Raw genomic sequence first — 25,105 nt, 5'->3', positions numbered from 1 at the left:
TAGTGGAGCTTAAGAGTTGTCCGATTCAAGACTAGTCGCGGTGAGGCCGTCGTAGCGTTAAGTTATCTGTAGTTCCTTGGCCTCTCACATCACGACTTTCCGAACGATTTCACGGGGAGTTGATAGAAAAACAACCCGCAAAGCACAGCGCGCTGCCGGCTAACACGGGCAGGCACCCGCTGGTCTCTAAACTCGTCTAGAATTGTAACCTTGCAGCAGACCAAGTTTGTACTAGACCATCATGGCATTGTTGTCGCGTCGGCTGGTCTTTTTCGTGGGAGTTATTACGCACTGTATTTTCGCATCGGTGCTAAGTGTTGATGAAGCCCAGTTTACTAAGATTGTGCCTGATTCCGAGAAGAAAACAGAAAAATTGAATGAAGATGCAGGTCTCGAGGGAGATATTTCTAAGCAGCAAGAGCAGCTACAACAATACAAGGAGCTGGAAGACTTGGCGAAGCGGGAAGATATAGGAAATGAGGCGGCCATTGTCGAGATCGACAAGAAAGATTTCGACTTAGGATACGCACTCGAGGGAAACCGTGACAGATCTCGGTCAAGGTCAAGATTACGATTTCTGAATTCGCAGGTGAGTCTTAGTTTGGACATCGAAACAACAGACGAAAAATACAGCCTGTATAGACAAGTTTAAACTGAACTGAACCTGTTTCATGTGCAGTCTTTGCTTAAAGGTATATGTACAACATTAGCAAAGTCAAAAAAATAAAAATTGTCAAATCGATATTAAATAGCTCACTTGGTTAAGAGTGATATCAAACATCCTGTTACGCATGATATGCTGTGCCTTTACTAACGAAAAGGAGACATTTGTATCATTTTCCAACGACCGTCCGGCCCAACGAACGTTGGAGAAACTTTTTTTCTCATCCGTTAACGGGTGCAAGCCAGCTATTGACCTCTTGCGTACGCTCAAGTTCGCATGTAATGTTTTTCCCACGACACAGTCGGCACTCAGGCACGGCCTGTGACTTATGGGTTTTACTATGCAAGGCAAATTGGGCGAGCCTTTGCCCTTTGACGGGTTCAAAACGACTATCGTGGTTTTTTTTCTGGCACCGATGGACACGAAATATTGGACTGGTCATAATGGAGCGATATCTGGCATAGCCTCAATTCAGTCCATTCCATAAATATTACGATAAATGCAAATGTTGTCTTTTATTCAAAGCACAGAACTCTGCAGGCCGATGCATAATTCCATTTATTAACGCAAATAAGTATGGTTCATTGCGTACGATTCCATTCAGTGTGGTATTATAAACCGAAATCGTAGAAATCCGGTTGTAATAGGCTGAGTCCTTTTGTTCGCCATGGATACGCACAAGTAGACTGAATTCAAATAAAACAATTTGAAGACAATGTTATACGTATACGATTTATTATTAAAATCTACTAACAGAAGCTGACTGGGCGCAACTACCGTTTGAATGTTTGATGACGTTGTTTTATTGTTTTGGACTAAATTGTTTTGGCCCTTGAAGCTTTACTCAACCTTCACTGGTCAGCGTGCTTGACATGCGGATTATTGGGCCTATGGGTTATCCAAGAATTTAAAAGAATATGTGTGTTTCGGCCGAAAACAGAGTTCTTATGTGACGAAGTAATGATTTTGTAGGTAAACAAACATTGGGATGGTTAGGAAAGGGAAGAATGAATCAGTGCTTCGCTGCAGAGGATGTGTGGTATTTATAAACCACTGATCCGTATGGTAACCAGGGCAAAGAGCTACAACAACTGAACGCTTCCCATTAGGTTCGTCATCTGTAATTATCCAGACTCAAATTGAAAGAATATTTAGGCCTACAGATCTCTCATCGGCTCTTCAAGTTGGGTTTTAGGCCTATACATTGCGAATTATTTTTTTGTATAAATGTTGAAAACAACTTGCGTTGTATGTTTGTCACGGTGTTCAATTTAATCGTGCGGATCTTGTTAAGACTCAGTCCACGTTGCTTGTATATCCTTGACCTGAGCACTACTCTCGTTAGTACAAACTCTGTTAATACAAAATTCTGGTTATAACAAACATAAAGCCTTGGTCCCGACTGTGCATTTATGTGCACAATGAATGGGACTGATGTTCCTCTTAATACAAAATTCTGATATGACAAACAATTTGGCTAGGTCCGAACGAGTTTGTTATAACGAGACTCGACAGTACAGACCTACTTGTGATAGGAGATGGCACAATGTGTTTGTGTAGGGCCTACTTTTTGTTTTGATAATCCATCTTAAAATTGTGTGCGTTTCTTTTTACTTGTTTGCCTAGATATGGTAACCGCTGTTTCATTGAAAGATTCCCCAGCAAGCAAAATTAAAAAGAATATATACAAATTTAAAAATGCATCAATATATAATCACATAACTGCGTAGTTTGTTATTTTTCTTTCACTGTTACTTATATTTCCATCCTTCTATAAGAAACAGCTTAAATCATACTGAGTAAAGAAATAAAACCTGAATAAACTTGTAAAACTATCAAACATACGTGCCGGTATATGTTTTAATATTAAACGGTCTGCAAAAAAAATTTGCCAGACAAAAATTCAGTCGGTTTGTCGCCACCATGACATATGGTGTTTTTTTTCATTTGTGTGTTTTGCTCACTTTTAGTATATAACTTAAAAGGCTTCCTGATGTTAGGTGACCCATTCCATACTCTAAATTTGCGCTATTTTGATCCGGTCAATTGAGGTTTCTTTCTGCCCTTTTATATCCCATTTCAATTTAGGCACCCACAATTTTGCTTATACATAACTGAGTCCATTCGTTTAATTTCGTTTTTTCCCCTTGCATTTCTATTTGCATTTGCATGATTGAATTTCTCATAATCAATATTGAATTTTTCAGTTGGTTCAATCAAATTAACAGTTTCAGGAGCACCTTGGATAATGGAATTTTATTAATTACTTTTTCGTTTCGGGGCATTCAGCTTTGTCTGTTGTCTTTCAAATAGATATAACTCTTCCTTAAATTATTTGTCTGACCTTTTTTTTCTGTTCTCTTTCATATTGTTCGCGTATGGTTTTTCATTCAAATATTGATGAGATATTAAGTAGAGAACGATCATGATGGTCTTTTTTTAATGAATAAACGGCAAGGTTGGCACATCTCAATGAGCTCAGTAAAATGGTAGGTTTCCAGACTGGCGACGTTATGACGTATATGTGGCATACGTGCAGCTATGCCAAATTATTTCCTAGGATTGCGGGCAAAGGGGCGAATTCTTATAACGCCTGCGGGGAAATTAGACCGGAAACTTGGAGGCAAATCGGGCACCAAAGGAAATGACAGCATTACGCCGCCGTGCTCACATAATGAGATTTCAATAACAAATAACCTAAATATAGCTCACGGGTCACATGATTTACAGTTGTAAAACACGGAGTTTGTAATATAATTTTTTTCCCGCATGACGGATTCAGTGGACACCAAACAGAAATCAAATACAAGTAGGCCTACAGTATTTCCAGATTCGACAAATTTGAAATAATATAGATATACATTGTTTGGAAATATTGACAAATGTCGAGAACGAGAATATGAAGTCCGAGCGAGTTCAGATTCATGTCGAGATTCACTTCCATAATTATACGATGCCTGTTCTCGTCAAAACGTTGACATTAAAGTGTACTTTCTTCCTATTAAAGTCATTCTCAATATGGAAATAACTGTGAAAGATCAATGCACAAATCAGATTGTTATACAGTGTATGACGTAATCGATTTGATTCAATTATGTACTACATATTGAATGTTAATCATGCAGTGTTGTTGGGCCAACTCTAGATTGAAGTTTTCCTTTAACCTTCAAGTCTTTCATTTCGACATTTCGTTAAAAGGCAGATAAAAGCTCCCGTTTCCGTACGTTGGGTATCGGATAACGCCACCGCTGAGGCATGTATGACTTGAACTTTGAATCTTCCTGACGAATGATGATAGGCCAATAAAGTAGAGAAATCCAATAAACAAAATGGTGTCAACCCAAAGGGAGTTATTCGCTTTAAAGGAGCGCCATGACTTTAGATGGACAAATGCTGCAAAAAAATATATATAGGTTATAGTGAGGGAAGTGGATGGTTAATAAGTGTTGCGAATGTAGGCTATTATAACACAAGACTTAAACACACTCAAAACGACTCTCAAACCTAGGTGCATTGTGCTTATGTGCTGCTCAACTTGATCTCTACAAAGTTTAAAAAAAGAGAAAAAAAGAGGCCAGCAATGCGCTACGTGAAAAACTCTGTGACAACAAAAACAAAACAAAAGGAATCAAACAAAAAACAATTACCGTAATAAAAAAACTAAATAAAAAACAAACAAGAGCAACCATGAATATAAACAAAAAAGCGTATTAATTAAGTGTGTGTTTCTGAAAACGAATTTCGGAATGTCAAAATATATAAGCTCTTTTTATTTTGGTTTAAATCGACTCCCGACTGGATCAGTCACAATAGCACAAATGTGAAATTGTATATATGAATAAAAAGGATTAGACAATTCTAAGCAATGATGCGTGTTTCACTGCTTGCAGATTTAAGTTTTCTTGTTTTCATTGAAAACATCATAATTGCAAGGCTAAAATAACATAAATTAACTATTAAGAGTTTTGAAAGGGACATTTTAAAAATGTCTGGTATGCTTACGATTTCAATTTGTACAAGAATATTCTATAGCCGTTTCAAGGAAATGTTATGTCAAGGCATAAAGCGTGATTAGACGAAGGCCTGCTCCAAGGAAATATGGGCATGGATCGGAATGCATGCCCGTTGACAATCATTGACATTATTTTGTAGGCAGTGTGAGGCAAATCGTAAAACCAGCCGAATGTTGTACATTTGGTTAATGCTTGCCAATCACTCGCTCTTATGTTTTTTCAAATGACCATAACAAGTTCCGGGAGTTTTGGTATACGAAAAACTTTTGATTTAAGATCGTATTTAAAACGTTATTTTAATTGGAGCAATAAAATACGATGAAGCCTGTGTCTAAAAGGTTTGCATGAAAAATGTCATCTGCTCGTTCGCTGTGAATGTGATATACAGTATGTTGTGGTAACAGCCAATGTGATTTTTCCAATCGCAATAAACCCAGAAATCAATTTCAATGATTAAAGTAAATTGTACCTTATGAGTTTTCGGTTTTTGTTTTTAGCACTGTTAGAACTTTTACACTCCATGTAAGTTTAAAAAAGAAAGAAATGGGAGCATCATGTTTATATCCAACCAGTTGGGGAATGAAATGCCTAGGCATAAATTTCTGTAAAAAAAACCCCAGATGTTCAGAAAGTAAATTTGCAACATTGCAAATTTACTGTCATCAGTATATGTTCCCTGTCTCGTGTCTGCTTATCATTGTAATGTCTTTGTCTGGTTTTTTTTTTTTTTGGTTGTTTGTTTGTTTGTCCAGTGTTGTTTCTGTCGGCTGTTTTCCCACAATTTTCTGCTTATTAAAACAGCCCTAGGCTCTATTTGCTTCTTTTATTTTGCTATTAATTTGATATTTACTGCTTTATTGTTTAACCCTTTTCTCTAAAGTTTGTATATATATATATTTTTTTTCTTCATGAAGCATGGAAATAAATGTGAAGTTGAATTGAATTGAATTGAACATACACCCCCCCCCCCTTATTTTGAGCATTTACAAACATAAAATATGAATAACCGAAAACCCTAATTCGCAAAATTTAATTATTGACGAGACGTTATAAAATACAAAGCAGCAGGTTGAGCAAATACATTGCCGTGTGTGAGCCCGTAGCTCCCACTCCTAGCCTACTCGCTTGGCCTCTTCATTCACTCCAACCACCAACTCTTGATTACACAGCTGTCTGGAGGCATATTGTTACCAGACAACAGCCTGAAAAACATCCGGAGGACTTAATGAAAACTTAATTACTTTCTTCAAATGAGAAAAAGGTGATCAGTTTAAATTAGAAGCGAGGAATTGGCTTTTATTTTGTTGCACCTTTTTAATAATAAACTTTTTAATAATAGACGGTCGATAGTGGGCACGATTTTGCCTTTTTCCTGCCTTGCAAACTATAATTGTCACGTTTGCAGCCTTATCACCGAGGTCCATTCACTTTAAGTACGGAGTCCAATATGGCTCAATTAAAGAATGTCTCAGCTAGGCCTTGTTCTATGTCTTTTCAAACGAATTATGACCTCATTATATACGTTTATACTGGTGTGAAGAGAAACCCCGAAACTGGGGAGTATACACTCTAAATACTTCCCGGGTCAGATTTGACCCGGGTCAGATTTGACCCGGAAAAGGGTCATGTTGGGCCTGACCCTTTTTCGGGTCAAAAACGACACTTTTCCGGGTCAAAATAACCCGTAAAACGAGTCACACAGTGTAATTTTGACCAAGAAAAGTGTCGTTTTTGACCAGGAAAAGGGTCAGGCCCCACATGACCCTTTTCCGGGTCAATTCTGACCCAGGACGTTTTAGAGTGCATCCCTGGAGTGACATCACAGCAACATCGGAATATTTAAATGTTTTTAAAAAGTGGACTATTTAAAAGTATGCTTATATCAGCATTGTGCAGTTACAAACATGTCATGTTTTATGAAGTCTCCTTGGGACAGATGATGTCACGCATTTCATTTTAAATGGTTTGTTTGTTTGTTAATTTGTTTCTTTGCTTTAGAACCAGCAAGTGATTGCTCCGCAGGCAGCGCCTAAGCAGGCCGGTCAATCCGGTATGACAGCTCGCATGTCTAAGATGATCGTCGGCTTGCATAATAGCTACAGACGGACCGTCCCTGGACCAGCTGCTAACATGGAAGAAATGGTAATTATATCTCGATGAGATTTGAAGGTTTGCATGGTGGAAAGATACTAAGACAAGATAAGTTTGCGGTAGCACCATGTGAATAAATCTCTTTTGTGAGTATGTGTGGTTCTGAAAAGAGTTATAATCTTAATTTATATCTCCTTCACACAATATATTTCACATAGGCCCACGAAGCTATTGTTAGAAGGTTAAATGTTACAATGAGTTTCTTAAAAACAAATTGTCTAAATTGAGACGATTTAGACTACGAGCAAGGGGTGATCCAGAACACAATTTTTGGGGAGCTAAAAAATCTGTTTGTCCCCCAAAAAGTGGGTCAAAAATTACAGCGTGGGGTTCGGGCCCGCTTAAGGGCCCCGAACATTTTTTTGATTCTAGATGCTCTGTTGTGCGATCTGAGGCAATTTCTGACCAATTTAACCAATGTTTTTTTAGGAAAAGATGGTGGTGTACTCATTGCCTGCCTTATTGCGACGTCACATTAAAAAAAAGTTTTTTTGGGAGGGGGGGGGGCGGGGGGGGGGGGGCCCGGATCCGCCCTTGACTACGAGAGGAGAAGACACGTCATAAGTATCGGAACTTTAAAGATGAGAAAAATGCCAAAGGGACTATAGGCTTTTCACGCTATCCAAAATCTCCGTGTTGGACCCGGAACCCTTTTTACATTACACTCTTATTTACCAACACTACACGGCTTGTACCCAGGTCAGGCGCTCTACACGGGTACAATATTTAACCCTGGTCGGGACCAGGATTGAGAGGCTCTATTTATACCCGGGTAGAAAATCCAATCTCTACAGCTGTGCCCGTGTTTAGGCTCACAAAGCTGTGGAAGTATGGACGGTATACACTCTAAAAACAACTTAGTCAAATTATTGACTGGTTTTCCTAGTCATTGGAAATTGACTAGGAATTTAGTCAAACATGCAAAATTTCATACCATGACTAGAAAAAGTAGTTGGGTTCGACTCCAATTTCAGTTATTTGCATAACTATTTCTTCAAAGCCAGGAATACTGACTGGAAAAATCTAGTCAGATTAACTGATTTTCAGTTGCACCCAGCTGACCCTGAATGGCTAGTCAAATTTGACTGGTTTCTAGTCAAATCTGACTAATGCTTTTTTAGAGTGTATGCCTTGCCTAACCCGGGACTCAGATCCGCTCATGGTTTAGGTGAGACGATAGTGAGAAAAGTTGTATGTTCATTTACATACAACGTGACAGTGCGCGATAGAAAAAAAAAAGTGGAAATGTAATTACAAATCTATGAATATGAAAAAAAAAACCAAGGTGCCATGACATGATATAATGATATTGTAGTTCGAATTCATTTTCCCATGGCTGGTGATTTCTTGAGACGCTGCGCTTTGCTCCCTTTATGGGAAGATTCGACGCCCATGCATAGGCGAAAATCTTCCATTGAAGTGCAACTTGTAGAAAGAAAGTGAAACTTTGTGAAGTCTTAGTTCAGGGATGGTGGTGAAAAAAAGAGTGATCAAACTTTTTTCATAAACGCCATTTCTTTAAGACGATAATCTGATTTAATACCAGCTAAAAAACGTCATCTCCTTTAGTTGCTTAAAACAAGGACGTATATTGCACTGCAGCGGCAACGGGTCGGTTACTGTGTTAGCCCGTTAATCTGAACGATGGTGAAAAGAAAATGAAATTTGAGGCAAAGGTCAATCAACAAATCATATTTGTTATACGGGTGAAGGGAAATGCCGAGAGGAAAGGTCTTGAGCCTTGTAAAACCAGATTACCGGCACGTGCTAGACTCACCCTCGGTGTCTCGCTGGTTACAAGTGATAAGTCAATCCATTTGCCCGCTATGACCTCATCAGCTTTAATGAACAGAGACAAGTAAACGTGACGGTAGTACCGAGTCTGATCAAAGTAAATAATCAGCTCCAGTAGTGCAAGCAATCATCCCACTCACAGCCTCCTTGATACGCCTTGCAATCAGATTAATCACACAGCTGTCGGTGCGAAGCGTTGATCAGTCCACAAATCAAGAAACAAAAAACCACAAAAATGTGGTCACCATTTGCCTTTGGAATTAGAGAAAGCCAAGAAATCTACAGCAAAGTAGAAAACTGACCTTTCGATCAAGTCTTCTTGCTAATGACTGTAAACCATGTGTAGAATACTCAAAAATTAAGGAACGGGAACTAAAGACTATCCGATTTACCATCAAGAATTAGCTGAGAACTCAGAGAAACAATCACGGTCTTTAATGACCTGATAACTGGTATTTTATAAGGCGCATTTATGCCAAAGGATTCAAGGCGCTAATTATTACATCTGTTCATCGGTCCACGAGATCATTCCTTCTGCAGCAGTTCGAGATCAGCGCAATCTGGTCTCTATAATGGGTGGAGAGGCTGTTGTTGTCGAGTGTCTTGCCCAAGAACACAAGCACCTTGTTTCCCCTCATGCAGGGTTCGAAACCACGGAACCATGACACATGGGTCGAGCACTGTAACTATTTGACCACAGTGCTCCAGTATACGGTACAATATATACCTTTGACTTTCGTGCTTTAGTAACTACATCAAATTTTTTGTGCTGAGAAAAAGTAAGGTATTTTCAAGCAAACTAATGCAACATGTATGCACTTTTTGGAAAGTTAATTTGTCAGCTTCATTGAGCATTTTCACCATTAGTTGAGTATGAAACTGGCCTGAGAATACAATTCCAACTCGGGCCCGTATCCATGGAAAGGACGATACACGTTGAGGAAAAAAAGGATAATGGGAGCAAAGGTGCGTTTTTTTGGTTATGAAACTAATTTGATTACATTGCGCTAAAATCTCTTTGCTTTAACATTTTTTTTTCAGAAATGGGATGATGATTTAGCCACTATGGCATCGGACTACGCTAAACGATGCATTTGGGGCCACGGAAATCCGGACAACATAACTCCTTATCAGCACGTAGGTCAGAATCTGGCCTACAGCAGGGGCGGGGCCCCGGCCTCTCCAATGTATCTCATCTCCCACTGGTTCAATGAAAAGAGGAACTACGATATTTACACCGATTCGTGTGTTCCAGACACTGTGTGCGGTCACTACACCCAGGTAGGTTAAAATGCGCTTCATGCTAAAAATTACCGAGGATTTTTTTTTCTTTCTTTAGTTAATGAAATCTCGTTGTCGTTGTATTCATCGTATCGAGCAAAGACCTTTTCACACTTTCAAGGGGCACATCGTCCTGAAATCGCTGAAAATTGTATGTTTTAGATTGTTTACTTATCCTACTTCGAAGGTCTGGTTGAAAGGAAACTAAACTAATGTCGCACTGTTCCTGAGAAGAGATGGGAAAAAACCATGTTGTTTACTTGTTTACGCAGCGGACATTTTGTGGCATACGCATACGTATTTCCAGCCGCGATTCAATGTAGTACGGTAAATGTCGTGTGTGTACATGTATGCACTACTAGTACTAGCCCCAATAAAGGGGGGGGGGGGGGGGGTCCCGCCCTTCCCCACCCTGCATGTGATGCACCGGCTTGGAACATGTACATGTATGTATGCACTTGTCATGCATCAGGCAGCTAGCGCAGCCCGAGCGGTGAAAGGGTAGATACGTTTCCATTGCTCGCAAGTAAACTCCCAGGAAGACTGAAAAAACTGCGGTAATTTGATTAATCTAAAACAATAGCGGATGAGTTTCAATGTAAACTAGCCCGTATATATATAACATATATGAACACACACACTTGTTTTAATAAACGTTTTCAAAGGAACATGTGCGACTGGAATCACGACTAGCACCCAAACAGCTTGATTTTTTAGAGTCAAAAATTTTGAATTCCGAAATTCGTTCTCGCAAAAAAAATAACACAAAACCGGCCAAAACTAAAGGTGTTGTTGTATGGACGTTTATATTCTCTTTTAATTTTTTTCCAATTAACATCATTTTGATTAAAACGCGGTTTGCAGCCCAATTGGGCGCTTTCCTGGACGCAGTAGGCCTACCCCTTTAACTACTTATACAAACGTTTTATTCACACGGGCATGCAGGATTTACAAACTGCCCTATAGGTTTTGTCTGTTTGAGTTTTTCCTTGGGAAATGGACTGAATGTCAAGTAAGTCTCGCTTTTCCTTTGTAACCAAGGTACGACATAACAATGAAAAAAAAAGAGAAAAACAACTCCGTGACATTGTCTAGGTTCCGTAGATCCGGCAGGCTGGGAACATTATTGTGAGTGTCCAATTAATCATTCTACACTTTGTCAATCAATCCATCAAATTCAAATGAAACGCAGCGAACGAAAAGTTGCAACATGACTGAGATCGTCAACTTACACAATAAGCCCGATGGTATGTCTCTCAGCCCGTAGAACTGGTTAAAAACAACGGCAAAGTCAAAATAATATTTAAGACCAACATTAGAGCATTTCCAGTTGATTTAGGCATGATTCCGCAGACAGACATGAAGCCGAAGCTCTGAGACGAAGCCTGGGTTTCGAAAAAACCCTCAGACCTTTTAGACGAAATCGGTGTGGGACCAGCTATAGTTTGTTTACCTAGTCTTGTTTCTTGAAACCTTCGCTCGCTGTTTGTCCTTGTCACGCGCGGAAGTCAATGTTAGCAGTAATTTCCTGAAAGCGCCTCCACCACAGCAATCAATCTTGGAAAAAAACGCCACTGCCGGAGTCACGACCTGGAAAATGAACCGGACTTTAATTCTTGACGGGCCATTAAAGAGAGGCATATATTTTTGTTTACCGATAATGATGATCATACAAGTAACGGCCCTTTTAACAGCAATCACCACGGGCAACTAATTTCCACCTCTGCAAACGGTAGAATGCTCATCGATGGATTGTTTGGAGGAAGAAGAAGTGTGAGGGCTAAGAGACATGGGTTAATCCAGGATTTATCGTGAGGGGGGCTGACTGACCGGCCGGCGGTTGCAATTTGGAAAGCAAGCAGGGGGTCCCGGGTTGGACCTTGTTTGAGAATAGGTGAACTGATTCCCTTGGTTTCTTTTAACATTCTACGAGTCCGTGGAGGGAAATGGGAGGAGTAGACCGCAACATCGATTTACAAACATTTGTCTTCGCTCCTCTCTGGTTTAATGAAGACATGAAAGAGAAATAGATCAAATTTTGAAATGAGAACCCCAAAGCGTAAGTTGATATTGAATTAACATAAACAGCATTATTTAAGGCAAACTCTTTTAAACGTTCTACACATTACACTGAATGACCGAAAACAACTCAGAAAAAAATCTAGAATTTCACCCGAGGGCGGCAAAAACTGTCCATTTTATTGAACCAATATGAAATATTGGACAACTTTAGTGAAGGGAATGCTGAAAAAATAACGGCAAAGGATATCAACTTTGACCGCATCAGTCAAAAAGGTGGAAACTTGAAATGTATAAGTGAAATTAAGCCACAATCTTAATTTTGATAACATTATAGTTCCAGTGAATCACAGCCAAAGATATTGCAAATTTTTAGATTTTAATTTACAAGATTAACGGGAGTTTCAAAAGCACTCTAATTGAAAGACTCGGTCTCGGGTTTGAAGATTTGGAAATGGAATTGGAATGAGGAAAATGACTTCCGCTTGGATTCAGCTGCATGTGGTGGACTCTTAGGACAACACGCATAATAACGTGTCGCTAAAACGGAACTCGCGTGCCATCCGTCCCTCGGGTGTAAAACATCATGTTAGACATAACAGCTGTCAATAAGCGTATATAAGGCTATAAGGCATTACACATAGTGGGCCACCAATTCGTTCCGGGTACGTCCTGCGGCGAATCAAGGATTTGATTTTATAGAGCTCCATTGGCGGTTCTAGGGGGGGGGGCTGGGGGTTAGCCCCCCCCCAAAAAAAAAATTGTGTCTAGCCCCCCCCCCCAAAAAAAAAACATTAAAAAATTGCACTATAGCAAAATGTAACAATGTGGCGTACATGGGAACGGTCTCCCCTAAATAAATAGTCGTGAGAAGGGTGCATTTGTTAGTTAATATAGTGTGCCTGATGTGTAGGATTTTATCAGCGCTGGATGCACCCTGCTAGCCCCCCCCCCCAAAAAAAAACATTGGCTCTAGAACCGCGCCTGTTTAGAGCTCACTCATCAGACTCCTTAAACCTTAAAGGGAATATACATCATTTGCTTTTGCTGTAATTTTCAGTAATGGATGGAATTGGGGGGTTGGAAATATATAGCAAATATAGTTACACTGACTTTTTGGAGGTTTTGGGTTCGAAAATGCTATAAAAAGCAAGAAAACAATCATTTTCCTGTAGTCTGGTTCCCTGACTCCATATAAGACGAAACAGAGCAGTTTACATACATTGGGGAATTGTATAGGTCAGGGAACCAGTCTAGCTGGCTTGTACCCATTCATAGGTGTGTAATCGATTACAAACAAGTGCGATGGTCAATTGGGGCCAGTATTTGAAAAAAAGCCAGCTTTTTTCCAACGCTGGTCGGCCGACCAGCGTTGGAAATTGATACTAAAAATACCACTTTTCTTGAAAATGACAGTATACCAGGTGCCATGATTTTACAGGATGCTTTACACTGTCATTCACTAACAGTCCAGCAAGGTATTTCAAAATGATTTGGTAGTTTTATTTTTTGATGTTTGCAAATGTTGTATTTTCCATTTAACGAAACAAATATCCCCAGTTATTATACGAACAAATAAAATAAATAAAAACAAAACCGAAAACAAAACCAAACCAAAAAGAACAAATACCATCACCTTTTTTAATTGACTTGCAAAACGAGCACAGAATTTTCTATAAATTGAAGGAATTCGTTACATTTCAGGAATAACCATGGAAACTCAATTTGAAACCACCAATTGTGGTGTTGCTTCAGTTACCTTCCAAGTTTATTAATGCAATTAAGTCCATGGCTTTTGCGACTTGAATCAAATGGCTTTTGTGACTTTTTTTTGCAACTTGAAACGAAATGACTCGACGTATTTCTGGCCAATGACTGAATGGCTGGCTAGGGGAGTACTTAATTATAGAGTGTCAATATTGACGACTCGTGCGTTCCCTCGCAGGTAGTCTGGGCTCACACCAACAAGATTGGATGCGCCATGCAATTCTGTCCTGTCCTGCGAGATCCACAGCCAGGTGGAGCCGAGTTTACTGACGCACAGTTACTCGTCTGCAACTACGGGCCTGGGTAGGTATAGATGGGTAGGCATTACATTCACTGTGTGGACTTCCGAACAAAAGAGGTCCACATGAACCAGGTAGAGGCGACGCTGTGTGGACTTGGGCAAGTCCACACAGTTTTTCCCCATTTCTGGAAAACAGGTTTAGAGACATTTTTGGGTTAGGTTTATCCGTGGCAAAATGAAGAGAAACACTAAAGGGGATCATAGAAAAAGAATTGTGTTGAAAGAGTTTTCACAGTTTGAGAAAAATGAGTTTTTTTCACTGTTTTTTCTTAACTACACGAAAGCAAGGGAATGTCCACACTTGGTATGTAACGTAAACATGCGTGAGTCGTGCATAGTAAAGGATTGGAATGGAAGTATGGACCTAATACAACCATCCTTAACATCCAGGCGCGTGTTTCCGCCCATTGTTTGCCCCCGTTATTATTTATAGCAAAATGCATCATGCTATTGTTTATTTGTTGAACTTTAATCGTTCCTTAATCTGAAACAATAAACCCACCAAAATGAGTTGGTAAGAGTGACACAAATACCGATCACATAAAACAACCATCTTAAGTTTTGAGTGCAAATTGGTTCCCGAGCCATTATAGAAAAACAAGCAAATCCAGATGTGCTTGGACCTTCATTGACGGTGCTCACAATGATCAAATGTTTGGATTCTCGTCCGTCCTCACAGCTTGAGATTTTAATATGAGAATTCCTTTCGTTCCCAGAACCCCTCCCCCTTTCCTACTTGGAACCAAGCCTTGGAACGAGGACACAATTTAATGCACAAGGAATGTAGCTAACTATCAACCGTTGGCGGTTATTCAATTTGAAGTAACCGGGTACATCAGTTGGTCGCCGATAAACCATAGTTTTACAACCGCATCCACTCTGTAATCTATCAATGTTATAATAAATCTAAAAATTAATGTGGCCTGACGTTGCGAACTTAGCAAGTTCTTCTTCAGAGGCTAAAACAGAAATGACAGAGGTACATACATTAACATGGGGGTGCACACAAACATGCAGGGCTGGAAGAAGAAACACAAAAGGAGGATTAGGTGGGAAAGGTGTGGAAAGGGGAGGGTGGATGAGAGAACAAAGAAACAAAGGGAGATGGCAAACCACAAGGGGTCTGGTATAAACAGGGGAGGGACCAGAAAGGGGAAGGATCAAAGGTCACAGGGAGTGGGAATGGACAAAGGAGTGTGAGAGTGAGGATGCGGATGTGGATGTTATAATACGTTTGGATGAAATAACGTGAATATAAGAATACATCCAATTTGGATGTATTCTTATATTCATGTTATTTCAGATTTAACATTTGTATTTTCCGTTTTCACGTATAATGTCAGTGAAAGATGTTTGCACTTGCTGTTATATTTTGATGTAGCGGGAACGTGAACGGTCATAAGCCGTATCAGATTGGTCAGCAGTGCAGCCTGTGCGCATCGGGCCTCGGAAACTGTAGGAACGGACTTTGCAGTAAGTAAAAGACACATTGTGCCGTTATCATACACCACAGCTATTTTATTTTTTTATCCCAAAATATGAAAACATAATTTTTTAACAATGTCATAAAAACTTGTTCAAAAACAAAATGTAAGTCATCCATTAAAGAAAAGACTGCTTCTCCCCACAGAAAGTAATATGTATTTATGCACATAGCAAAACAAAAATGTTTTTTTTCCCTTTCTGTTGATGCAGGTGAATGCTCCTTGATCGAACAGGGATGTGGTAAGTCACACCTGATCCATTTAATTAATTCAAGTGGCATAACTACGAGGCGGGCGGGGCGGGGATAGAAAGTGTCCCCTAAACATATATTCCTGCCCCTCCTGTGCCCCCTCCCCATTTAAAATGTTGAATTGAACTAAAAATATTGATTTGCCTTCAGTGCCCCCCCCTTGAAAAATGTATGCACCCCAGGTTCCCCAGAACTTTAACCGTAGTTACGCCACTGATTAATTCCAATGCTTTTCAAGTTTAGTCAAGTTACTGTAGTCTCAGCACTCATTTCTTCTTCCTAAGAATTATACAATTTAAACATTAAAGTTTTTGTATCGCCCGTATTTGTTCCCTGGATGCCAATATCTAGATGTTCCACAGCAAAATAATGGTCAGAGTAGTAGCTAGTAGAATTCATTTGATGTTATTCTGACAATACACAGCTGTTTGTCATCAGAAAGCCTTGAGACGCTATGGGTAATCTCATGGAGATTACCATATATGACAAATGACATTCAGTAACTATGGCAAATGACAAACACCAACTGTTGTCCTCTTACATTTCCGGAAAACAAATCATCACATGCGGACCTAGATGTTGCCTTTTTTGTAGGCTTAAACATTGCAAAATACATGTATAAATACAAAATTTAAGTGTACCCGTGTCATGAGTATTTCAGACTGAAATCGGAAGTCTATTTTATAAGGGTGTAAACCTATATAAAATGTCTCTAAACATTCACACATTAATTCAATAATTCGCGCCTTTGAAAAACAAAATACGTTAAGGTTAAATTTACCATTAAATAAAACCGACCCATCTAACAATTTGGTCATTTTTGAATAAAGTTGAATTACTGTACTTATCTGCCCCGATAAATGAACTTAAAGATGAACACTGTGCTGCCCTCAATAATTGATTGCCTTCTCTCTAAATTTCTAAGAGTAAAATTAGGGACTAGACGTTTTAGAGTAAAAATCATTCTCATTTTCGATTGAAATAGTCTAGAAAAAAGAACCACTTCAGTCGAAGCTCGAGTGAAAACTCGATCTTTACGATTGAAGAAATTTCACTCTAAAACGTCTAGTCCCTAGTTTCCGACTGTGGGAGTGAATCTTCACTCGAATGAAGTGAATTTTCACTCTAAGGAATTTAGAGAGTTCGTATTGAAATTCACTTCTTTCTTTGTTTCAGTGAAACTCATAACTTCGGCACATAGAAACATATTTTGGGCGTGGTCAATCCATGGAAGAAAGACCATTCGATTATATTATGTTATTTTTTATGTTATTTTATTTCTTTCTGGTAATGAAACCAAGGATTCCTCAAAAGTACCCTAGGCACTGTAACTCGAAAGCCCGAATAAACTTGTAGAGAGAAGACAATGAGAAGAAGTTACAGTTTTAGAGGTGGGAGGAAAAACCCAGAGGAATATTCTGAGGAAAACCCACGGAATCCGGTAGGGACTGAAAACCAATCCAAATATTGGCCTAGGTGGGATTCGAACCCGGGTCACAGCAGTGGAAGGCGGGGAAAGTACCGCTACGCCTACCTGACTCCCCTGACAGATTAACCCTGTGAACCTGTACGAGGTTGGATTTGGTTCAGTTAAGGAGTCAATGATCGTTGATACATGCCAACTGATGTACAGCGTGGTGGGGGAAAACCGTACACACACGGCTGGTATATGTCTTGTTTTGTTGTCTTGTTTAGAAATTCTCTTGTCCTCAATTGTATTTTATCTGTAAATCAATATCTCAACTTAAAGGGAAGATACAGCATTTGCAAACATCAACAAACGAAATGATCACGAAATACCTTACTGGATTGTTGGGAAAAGACAGTCTAAAACATCCTGTAAAATCGTGGCTCCTGGTGTGCTGACATTTTCAAAAAAACTTGTATTTTTCCAACGCTGAGAAATCTGGCTTTTTTCAAAAACTGCTCTTAATATTTAGTTATTCCGCACTTACTTTGCAATTGATTACACACATGTGAAGGGATACAAGCCTGCTAGACTGATTTTCTGACCTAACAATCCCCCAAAGACTATACATTGCTAAATTTCATCTTAGGTGGGGTCAGGGAACCAGACTACAAGAACATCATTGGTTTTCTTGGTTTGTCCTAGCCCAAAAACTTAAAACAAGTCAGTTTAACAATATTTGCTATAGCTACTAATCCTCCAAATCTATTTATTTCTGAAAATTGCAGCAAAAGCAAATGTTGTACATTCCCTTTAAGAATTGATGAGGCGGACTGGATTGATAATGTATAGCAGTAATGTGTTCAAGCTGATTGTTTTTTTTTCTGGATAGAATGTCACCTGGAATGCCAAAATGGGGGCGTCATGAATACTGACCAGTGTAAATGTGACTGCCCAGCGGGATGGACAGGAACACTGTGCCAGAGTAAGTATATGTCTTCTATTTTGATTTGAGTTAAATACGTGCATATTCATAATTGTAACAAAAAATCTTGTAAACATTTACTGGGGCATTTAAAGTGGCCAAGAGCAATGGTTTGGGGTTTAACTGAATATGTCAACGATTTATATTTCAAAATTCAAACTTGACTTTTTAGCTATTGGTATTAGACTTTTATATTAGTGTTCAAAATCTTTCTTAATCGACTGTAAAAATCTCTACTACCATTCAATACTCAGAGTCTGCCCTGACATTTCTCCTTTTGATTGTGTGAAATAATAGCACAGTATCATTTCTCCAAATGAAAAACTTACAAGCAATTTATAAAAACCAAAATAATAGTTACATGTAGACCAAAAGTAATGTCAATGACACAATTATTTTAAAGTAAGTTCAGTTCGCTAGAACTGAAAACCTGGATCTTGAACTTGAAACCCCAAAGTCTGGTCTAGCTGAGTTGTTATTTTATACCGATGGAAAGGTTGGGTTGGGGTTGAAACATTCTGGCTCTGTCTCGTTTTCTTAGATGTTTGTAATAACACGCACCCATGGTGTGGTGATGGATGGCCTAAGCAGTGGTGCTTTGTGGAGAATGATGCCAACCCAGTCGAGCAGCTGTGTCCAGCACTCTGTGGAGTTTGTGGTAAGCTTGTTTCCCGTAATCACCTTGAGTGGTTTGGTTCCCCGATGAATTCAGGTTTACTTCAGTCATTCACCTTGGATTCTCGTACAACTGATAATGTAATATTTGCTTACAGTCAACCTCTTAAATGTTTCAGACCTTTGTTCCGTATCTCAGAGGTGGCTGAGGATAGTGCGGGTGTTGGTTAGGAAGTGCATAATTTGAGGTTTTCTGCCCGAAGAGTGATTACTTTGTTCCTTACGACAGTCTTCATGTTGACAATTGTACGTGCCTCATCAGAGTAAGATGTAGATATTAATGTCTGTTAACATTATCAATCTCATATTAATAACAACAATAACATTGTCCTCCCCCCGCTCTTTGATGTCTCCAATTACAGAGTGTGGTGGACCAGACTGTGAAAATGGAGGCACTAAAAATCCTGACACATGTATGTGCGATTGCATTGAGCCATGGAGCGGTGCTACATGCTCAGGTATGCCAACTTGGCATGATGGGCGAGAGTTACCATCAAGTATTGGATTGGTAGTATTAAGTACTTGTGCGTCATTTGGAAGTTACTCCTTTAAAAGATTCTAAGATCACAATAATGATCGTTTCTTATTTGCAGCAGCGGACCCAAGGTTATCATCCGGGGGGGGGGGGGGGGGGGGGGTGGATGTTACAGTGGAGGGGTGCCCAATTTCATCCGTGCTGGACACTCGGCCTCCGTGAATTTAAAAAGTTGGGGGGGGGGGGGGGGGAGGGGGATGGACGCCATATTTTAATGGGGGTGCTGTTCAAAACTGAATTCATGTGTCATTGTCAAACAATACAGGCCTATGCGTTTTACGCGGGACGTTAAGAATAAACATCCAATCGCCCCCATATAAGGGTTTTCGCCAATAACAAATTTCAAATGTGAGAGAGCGCACTTTATGTTAAGCCCGCTAATCACGGTGTCGCGACTTTCGCCGAATGCCAAAATTTCAGTGGGGAGGAGGGAGGGGGGGGGGGGGAACTGGGGGTCGATTTTTTTTTATGGGGGGCGTGCGCCCACTCCCACCCCCCATTGCTACGCCGCTGCCTATTTGGTGTGAAATCACTGTGAATTGTCCGTTTTATGGCATGCTGCGTGTGTATCATGATTTGCGTTAGTTAGAAAAGTGTTCGTAAGACTTGATATCGAGCTAGCGTATTGTTTTTTATACCCTCCTGTAATCATAACTAGAGGGAAGAAACAACACCTGTTTGGACTGAATCTCAGATTTATTAACTTCTGCTAGCATGAGTTACAAGACATTGAAATCAGTAATTGTTCATTCAAAAGTAGGAATTGATTGAACATCTTGGAAAAAAAGATTTTAAAAATTTACTAAAACCACCCAGGATTCAATCAAATCGCATGACATTTCAGCTGAAAAAAAGTCAAAATAATGTAACTCATTAACGTGATATCGGGCCATATATACATATAATGATGTGGCATTGCTTCCCCCGGCTCCCCCCCCCCCAAAAAAGGAGAAAAATATGACTGACAAAAGAAGAGCATGGTATTCCCATGGGTATACATCATAGGAAGCAACGCCTAGGGCGTGGCTGGTTTACACGGTCCCTTCGTGCGTTGGCAGTTAAGCCCACACGGCCAACATAACATGTTTGACCTAGTAAAAGTTACCACATAATATAGTTTCGATTCCAGTCTGACCGCGAACATCCTATTCTAACTCGTGTAAATTATAAATTATAAATTTCAAAGTACGTGAAGCATGATCAGTCTCTGTTGTTTTTACATAGAATGTAACATCCAATGCGTACATGGGTCCATGGATCATGAGAACTGCCACTGTAGCTGTGATGATGGCTGGATGGGCCAGTCTTGTGCAGGTGAGATGCTTCTTATACACTGCAAAAACTGTAGTGTTAATTTAACACCATTCGGTATCTATATAGGACAACACCAGTAAAATTTAACACCAGATGGTCCTGTATAGATACCAATGGTGTAAATTTAACACTGCAGTTTTTGCAGTGTAGGTGCAAATAATCGGAGACAAAAAAAGATCTCAAGCCTAGATATTGACCAGTCCGCTATCGCTTGTACCACTGAGCCCCCCGCAATGGCGAAATCATTGTGCTAGCTATTATATTGAGACAATTCGTCATGGGGAAGTTGTTTTGTACAGTAGCGTACACAATGGTTCTCCATTGAAGGGGGCCCCCGTGAGTGTTCAATGATCACGTGCCTGGATCCGTCTATTAAGGCGGTAACGATCGTGTTTTGTCCGTATAGATACCGCTGAAAATCTTCCAAGGCAGATTTATATGTTGGTTCCAGATATAGTATCAAAGTAATGACGGAAAAGTAAGTTTTGTTGGTCTTTTCAGTGTGAAATGCGTGGGTATTTATTTCAAATATGTCATCGATATTGTGGTTTTCCTTCATTTCACGATCCTTTTACACATTCCAAGCTTAGTCTGCAGAGAAACAGCGTAGGGCCTATCCTTGTAAAATGAGACGAAGCTTGTCTGGAATCGCATGCAGAAGATGCGGAAGTTTTCGATATTCCATTATGATTTAGCGCGATAACGCGGAAATATGCATGGTCACCTTACATTTCCGTAGTTTGGACTCGTTGGTAGGTTTGACAACAGACAGATATCAAATTAATGAAAATAACACTGATCTTCGCACTTCCGGGATTTGAAACGAGGCTCCCTTAACATAATAGTCCTTGTCCTTTGACAGAACGTTGTGAAAACACTAACAAGGTCCTGTGTCATCGTGGCTGGTATCCGAACTGGTGTGATGACGACCATCCCTACGTGCTCCAGTATTGTCAAGCTATGTGCGGCTTATGCAGTGAGTGATTTTCCTGTACGAGAGTTTAAATTAAACAGTCCGACTACAGGTTCTCTGATGTTCGTGCCATGGGCTACGTGTTATCTGGCTTTTCAAAAATGAGATTAAAACATGAGCTTAGTTGGTGGAGTCTAGATCATCTTAACACAAAAGCCCCTATTTTGCATATTGCATATGTATGGGCCATACATGTCTTCTGCATGACTACCCCTTGGGGATATTGAGTTCTGTTTTAAACGCATTTGGAGATCACGTCAAATGAACAACTCTTTCTTTTCTTCATTACACTGACTCATTGAATTAATGTTTCTTTAATTTTTTAAGATCTTCTGGGGAAAAAACAACACTCAGGCTGTGTGGAAGACAACGACGACAAAAATCACATAAATCTTTATAAAAATTGACCGATTATTTTGAGATTGTTTGCGACAAAAGTTTAACCTCCTGAATGAAAACAAATCGTTTCAAGTTGGATTTCTGTGCAATGAAAATTTTGCATGTTAGAGTGTAGATTTGTGTCTAGAGTAAAGTGAGCCGTAGTTAATTAGCAACATAAAATCTTGATGTGATGAGAATATGTTCAAATCAACCCTTCTGAGACAGACAGACTGTTCATAATCCATACAGGGAGCGATGGATGGCTTCATCGCTTCAGGTGATTTTCATAGATGGGAACTTCCAGAATATTTTAGTAGTCAATTATTGTCTTTCTTTTGTTTGCTCAGAAATTCATGCAATCAATGGAGGAACTAGTACACATTTTTAAAGAGCGCAGCGTGTGAATGTAGTTCAGTCTTATCTGTAAAACGAAACTGTAACTTCACTCTCTAAGGCAAGTGCCAAATATGCCTACATGTTACATCATTGTGTGATTTAACTACATTATTTTTTTTGTTAATTCTTTATCGCAGATCCTGTGATGTCTGTAGCTGTTACTGAAGGTAAAGTATCCGTTCAACTTGAAGAATTCTCATCTATGATTACGATCTGAATGATTATGGAATTCGTAACATCAGTCCTAATTACCGTCAACTAATGGCAGTATTAGGGTTGTACATAATCCCCCCACCCTCTCGTATAGTTCCGGTTGGCTTGGTCATCTTGACGTCAGCGACAATTAAAAACTCATCATAAAATACGCATGGACACCTCTCTCTACTTTGATTCCGAGTGAGTCATTTCCTTGCTTAATCTACCGTTTTGGTATAAGACATCCATTTCCGATATCCTAAGTACTTTCCAACCGAACGTTGCCTTCAATTTTGTTCACTTTCTAGATTGTGATCTGACTTGCTTCAACCAAGGCCTACTGAACCATGAGACATGCACTTGCGAGTGCCCCAGTGGATGGCATGGCGAGGACTGCACAGGTTAGTTCCCAAAAGCTGCCAATATAGCTCACAAGTGCTATTGTCATATGCCTGTTTACCAATGTATGTTTAAAACATAATGCTGATACTGCATTAAGGGAACATAAGTTTATGTGACGACCACAAACACCATTCCTCAGTATAGGTATATCTTCTGATTGTTCTTAAATTGATCCTGATTGTCATTGACAGCAATCTGCCGAGACGAGTTCCAGTATTGTGAGTGGTCGGATGCCATAATGTGTGAGGGCAATGAGGACTTCGCTACCAACTACTGTCCAGTATCCTGCGGTAGATGTGTGCCCAATGCTTCCCAACTCAGGGGATCAAGCTTTAATGTCTAAACAAAATTACTGTCTGAGCTCAATACATGAAAACGCTATCGTTGAGGTAAATCGGAAACAATTGTGTACGACCACGATGAAACTGTTAGAGAAAACATTATATTTACATTATGTATTTACAACACAATGGACACATTTACATTTCATAGACGAACAATTACAATGCTTGAGTTCTGTCGTTAGCCTACCCATCTACAAGCACTGCCGAGCTATAATTATATAGCAACCGGATGCGTCTAACAAAGATGGACTTATATACGGGCCGTAGACAATATTGTACGTGATCGTTAACGCTGGTATTTTGTAAACGGGAAGGTGAACATTTACGGACCATCACGAGATTTCAGGCATGAGTTGGCCTTTCGATGTACTTGTTTCGGACGAACGGATCAATATACATTGTGTTTATCTTTAATGAGTTTCAAGTTGTATGCTTTGTTTTATGTGTAATTTGAGTTGTGGGCAATCATTTTGTCCCCACACCTGAACATGTGTTTTGAATATAAGCCATTTCAGTATCAGAGCAAATATTCAGAATAATCCCACGTTCTATATGAATCCATTCATGTCTAATATCGTGTGGTTGTGAACAGGAGATTTGGAAGTTGACCATAATGATTGTGTAGAGTACATAATATATATGTTCCATCGCCCCTAGCCCACGCGTAGATTTGTCAATTTTCTGAATGTACAAATAAAATTCACGTCAGGAGAAAAAAAAATATTTTTATGATTATTTTTATGTATATTTTCTTAACAAAGAAGTAGACTTCTTAGACTTCTTTGTTTCTGGGAGCGTAAATGTTAGTTTGTATTTACTATGATACATGTATATGTACTATACTACTTATATAGCCATTCAGAAATCCTTTAAGTACTTCAAACAACAGAATACGTTGCCATGACTGTGGAAGCCTTTTTAGGGTGGCGAAGGTTGTTAAAGTAAACGAGATTTATACACTTCCCATGAAGAATTCCGTTTCCAACTTTTGTGCTGCCAATGCAAACCTATTCAGTTATACACCACTTAAGTAAGCTTGAAAAGTTCAAGAAAATGAAACGATAGCTAAATAAATATGCGGTATTCATATAAGTATAATATGTCCAGTGATATATCCAACGTAGTGGCTTTCTGATAGCTGTTTTGCGTTTCAATGGATTCCGTGGATTCCATGGAAGTTGTCGTCCAATGCATGCACCGATAACTACGTCAATTTATTGTAAAATTTTATTGTGTATATATGTGTCTTTGTCTAAATTCTGTACATTCGTAATAGAATAGGACTTCAACCCAATGGTCTATTTTACTCGTGATAATGACATGCTAATTGTACTCGTGTATTGACGTTATATATATATTATTATGGTTCAATAAACATAAATAAAAAGTTTAAACAATATTTACGCTCAAATGAATTTCAAAGATACATATATCCTGAAGCATACTTAATGCCAGCTCAGTTCATACTTCACATGAAACTTAGAGTGAGGTTAAAGTCACTTCTGCAATTGTTGACGTCATGAAATTTTTCTTGCGTTTAAGTTTGCTTGCTATGTAACTTTCCACATATTCTATTGAAAATTGGTTCAGATCCATAAAAGAACAGTTATTGAAGCTCGATGAATAGAATACAGAGGGCCAGGCACTGTTTGAATTAACTCTTCCCTGCATAATTTGCAAGGTGATACGTTGAAATTCCAGCAATCAAAGAACACGAAATCAAAATGGTCTCATGTTGCAAAACGTCTTCAGGGCTAGGAAGCTTGCGTTTA

The 25,105-nt window shown here is 39.3% G+C and overlaps 1 protein-coding gene across 1 annotated transcript; it reads left to right on the top strand.

Annotated features, from left to right (window-relative positions):
* On the top strand, positions 1-24,727 carry LOC119737265 (multiple epidermal growth factor-like domains protein 10). Its single transcript, XM_038211463.1, has 14 exons — positions 1-589; positions 6,676-6,819; positions 9,664-9,903; positions 13,868-13,992; positions 15,372-15,463; positions 15,686-15,715; positions 18,026-18,118; positions 18,660-18,776; positions 19,156-19,251; positions 20,553-20,642; positions 21,505-21,618; positions 22,530-22,559; positions 22,896-22,988; positions 23,181-24,727. The coding sequence occupies exons 1-14, from the start codon at positions 242-244 to the stop codon at positions 23,330-23,332; spliced, it is 1,764 nt and encodes a 587-aa protein (XP_038067391.1). The 5' UTR covers positions 1-241; the 3' UTR covers positions 23,333-24,727.
* Positions 24,728-25,105: the final 378 nt, after the last annotated feature.

This window comes from Patiria miniata, unplaced genomic scaffold (genome assembly GCF_015706575.1).
Source record: "Patiria miniata isolate m_02_andy unplaced genomic scaffold, ASM1570657v1 HiC_scaffold_3, whole genome shotgun sequence".
Classification (NCBI taxonomy): Eukaryota; Metazoa; Echinodermata; class Asteroidea; order Valvatida; family Asterinidae; genus Patiria; species Patiria miniata.
The sequence above is the reverse complement of the archived record's forward strand: the minus strand, read 5'-3'. Positions and strand labels throughout refer to the sequence as shown.

Bases quoted from the DNA above. Each gene is read 5' to 3' on its own strand.
- LOC119737265 (XM_038211463.1), top strand. From the start codon at position 242: ATGGCATTGTTGTCGCGTCGGCTGGTCTTTTTCGTGGGAGTTATTACG. The intron at 6,820-9,663 runs GTAATTATATCT...TTTTTTTTTCAG, and splicing joins CTGCTAACATGGAAGAAATG to AAATGGGATGATGATTTAGC. The intron at 21,619-22,529 runs GTGAGTGATTTT...TCTTTATCGCAG, and splicing joins AGCTATGTGCGGCTTATGCA to ATCCTGTGATGTCTGTAGCT.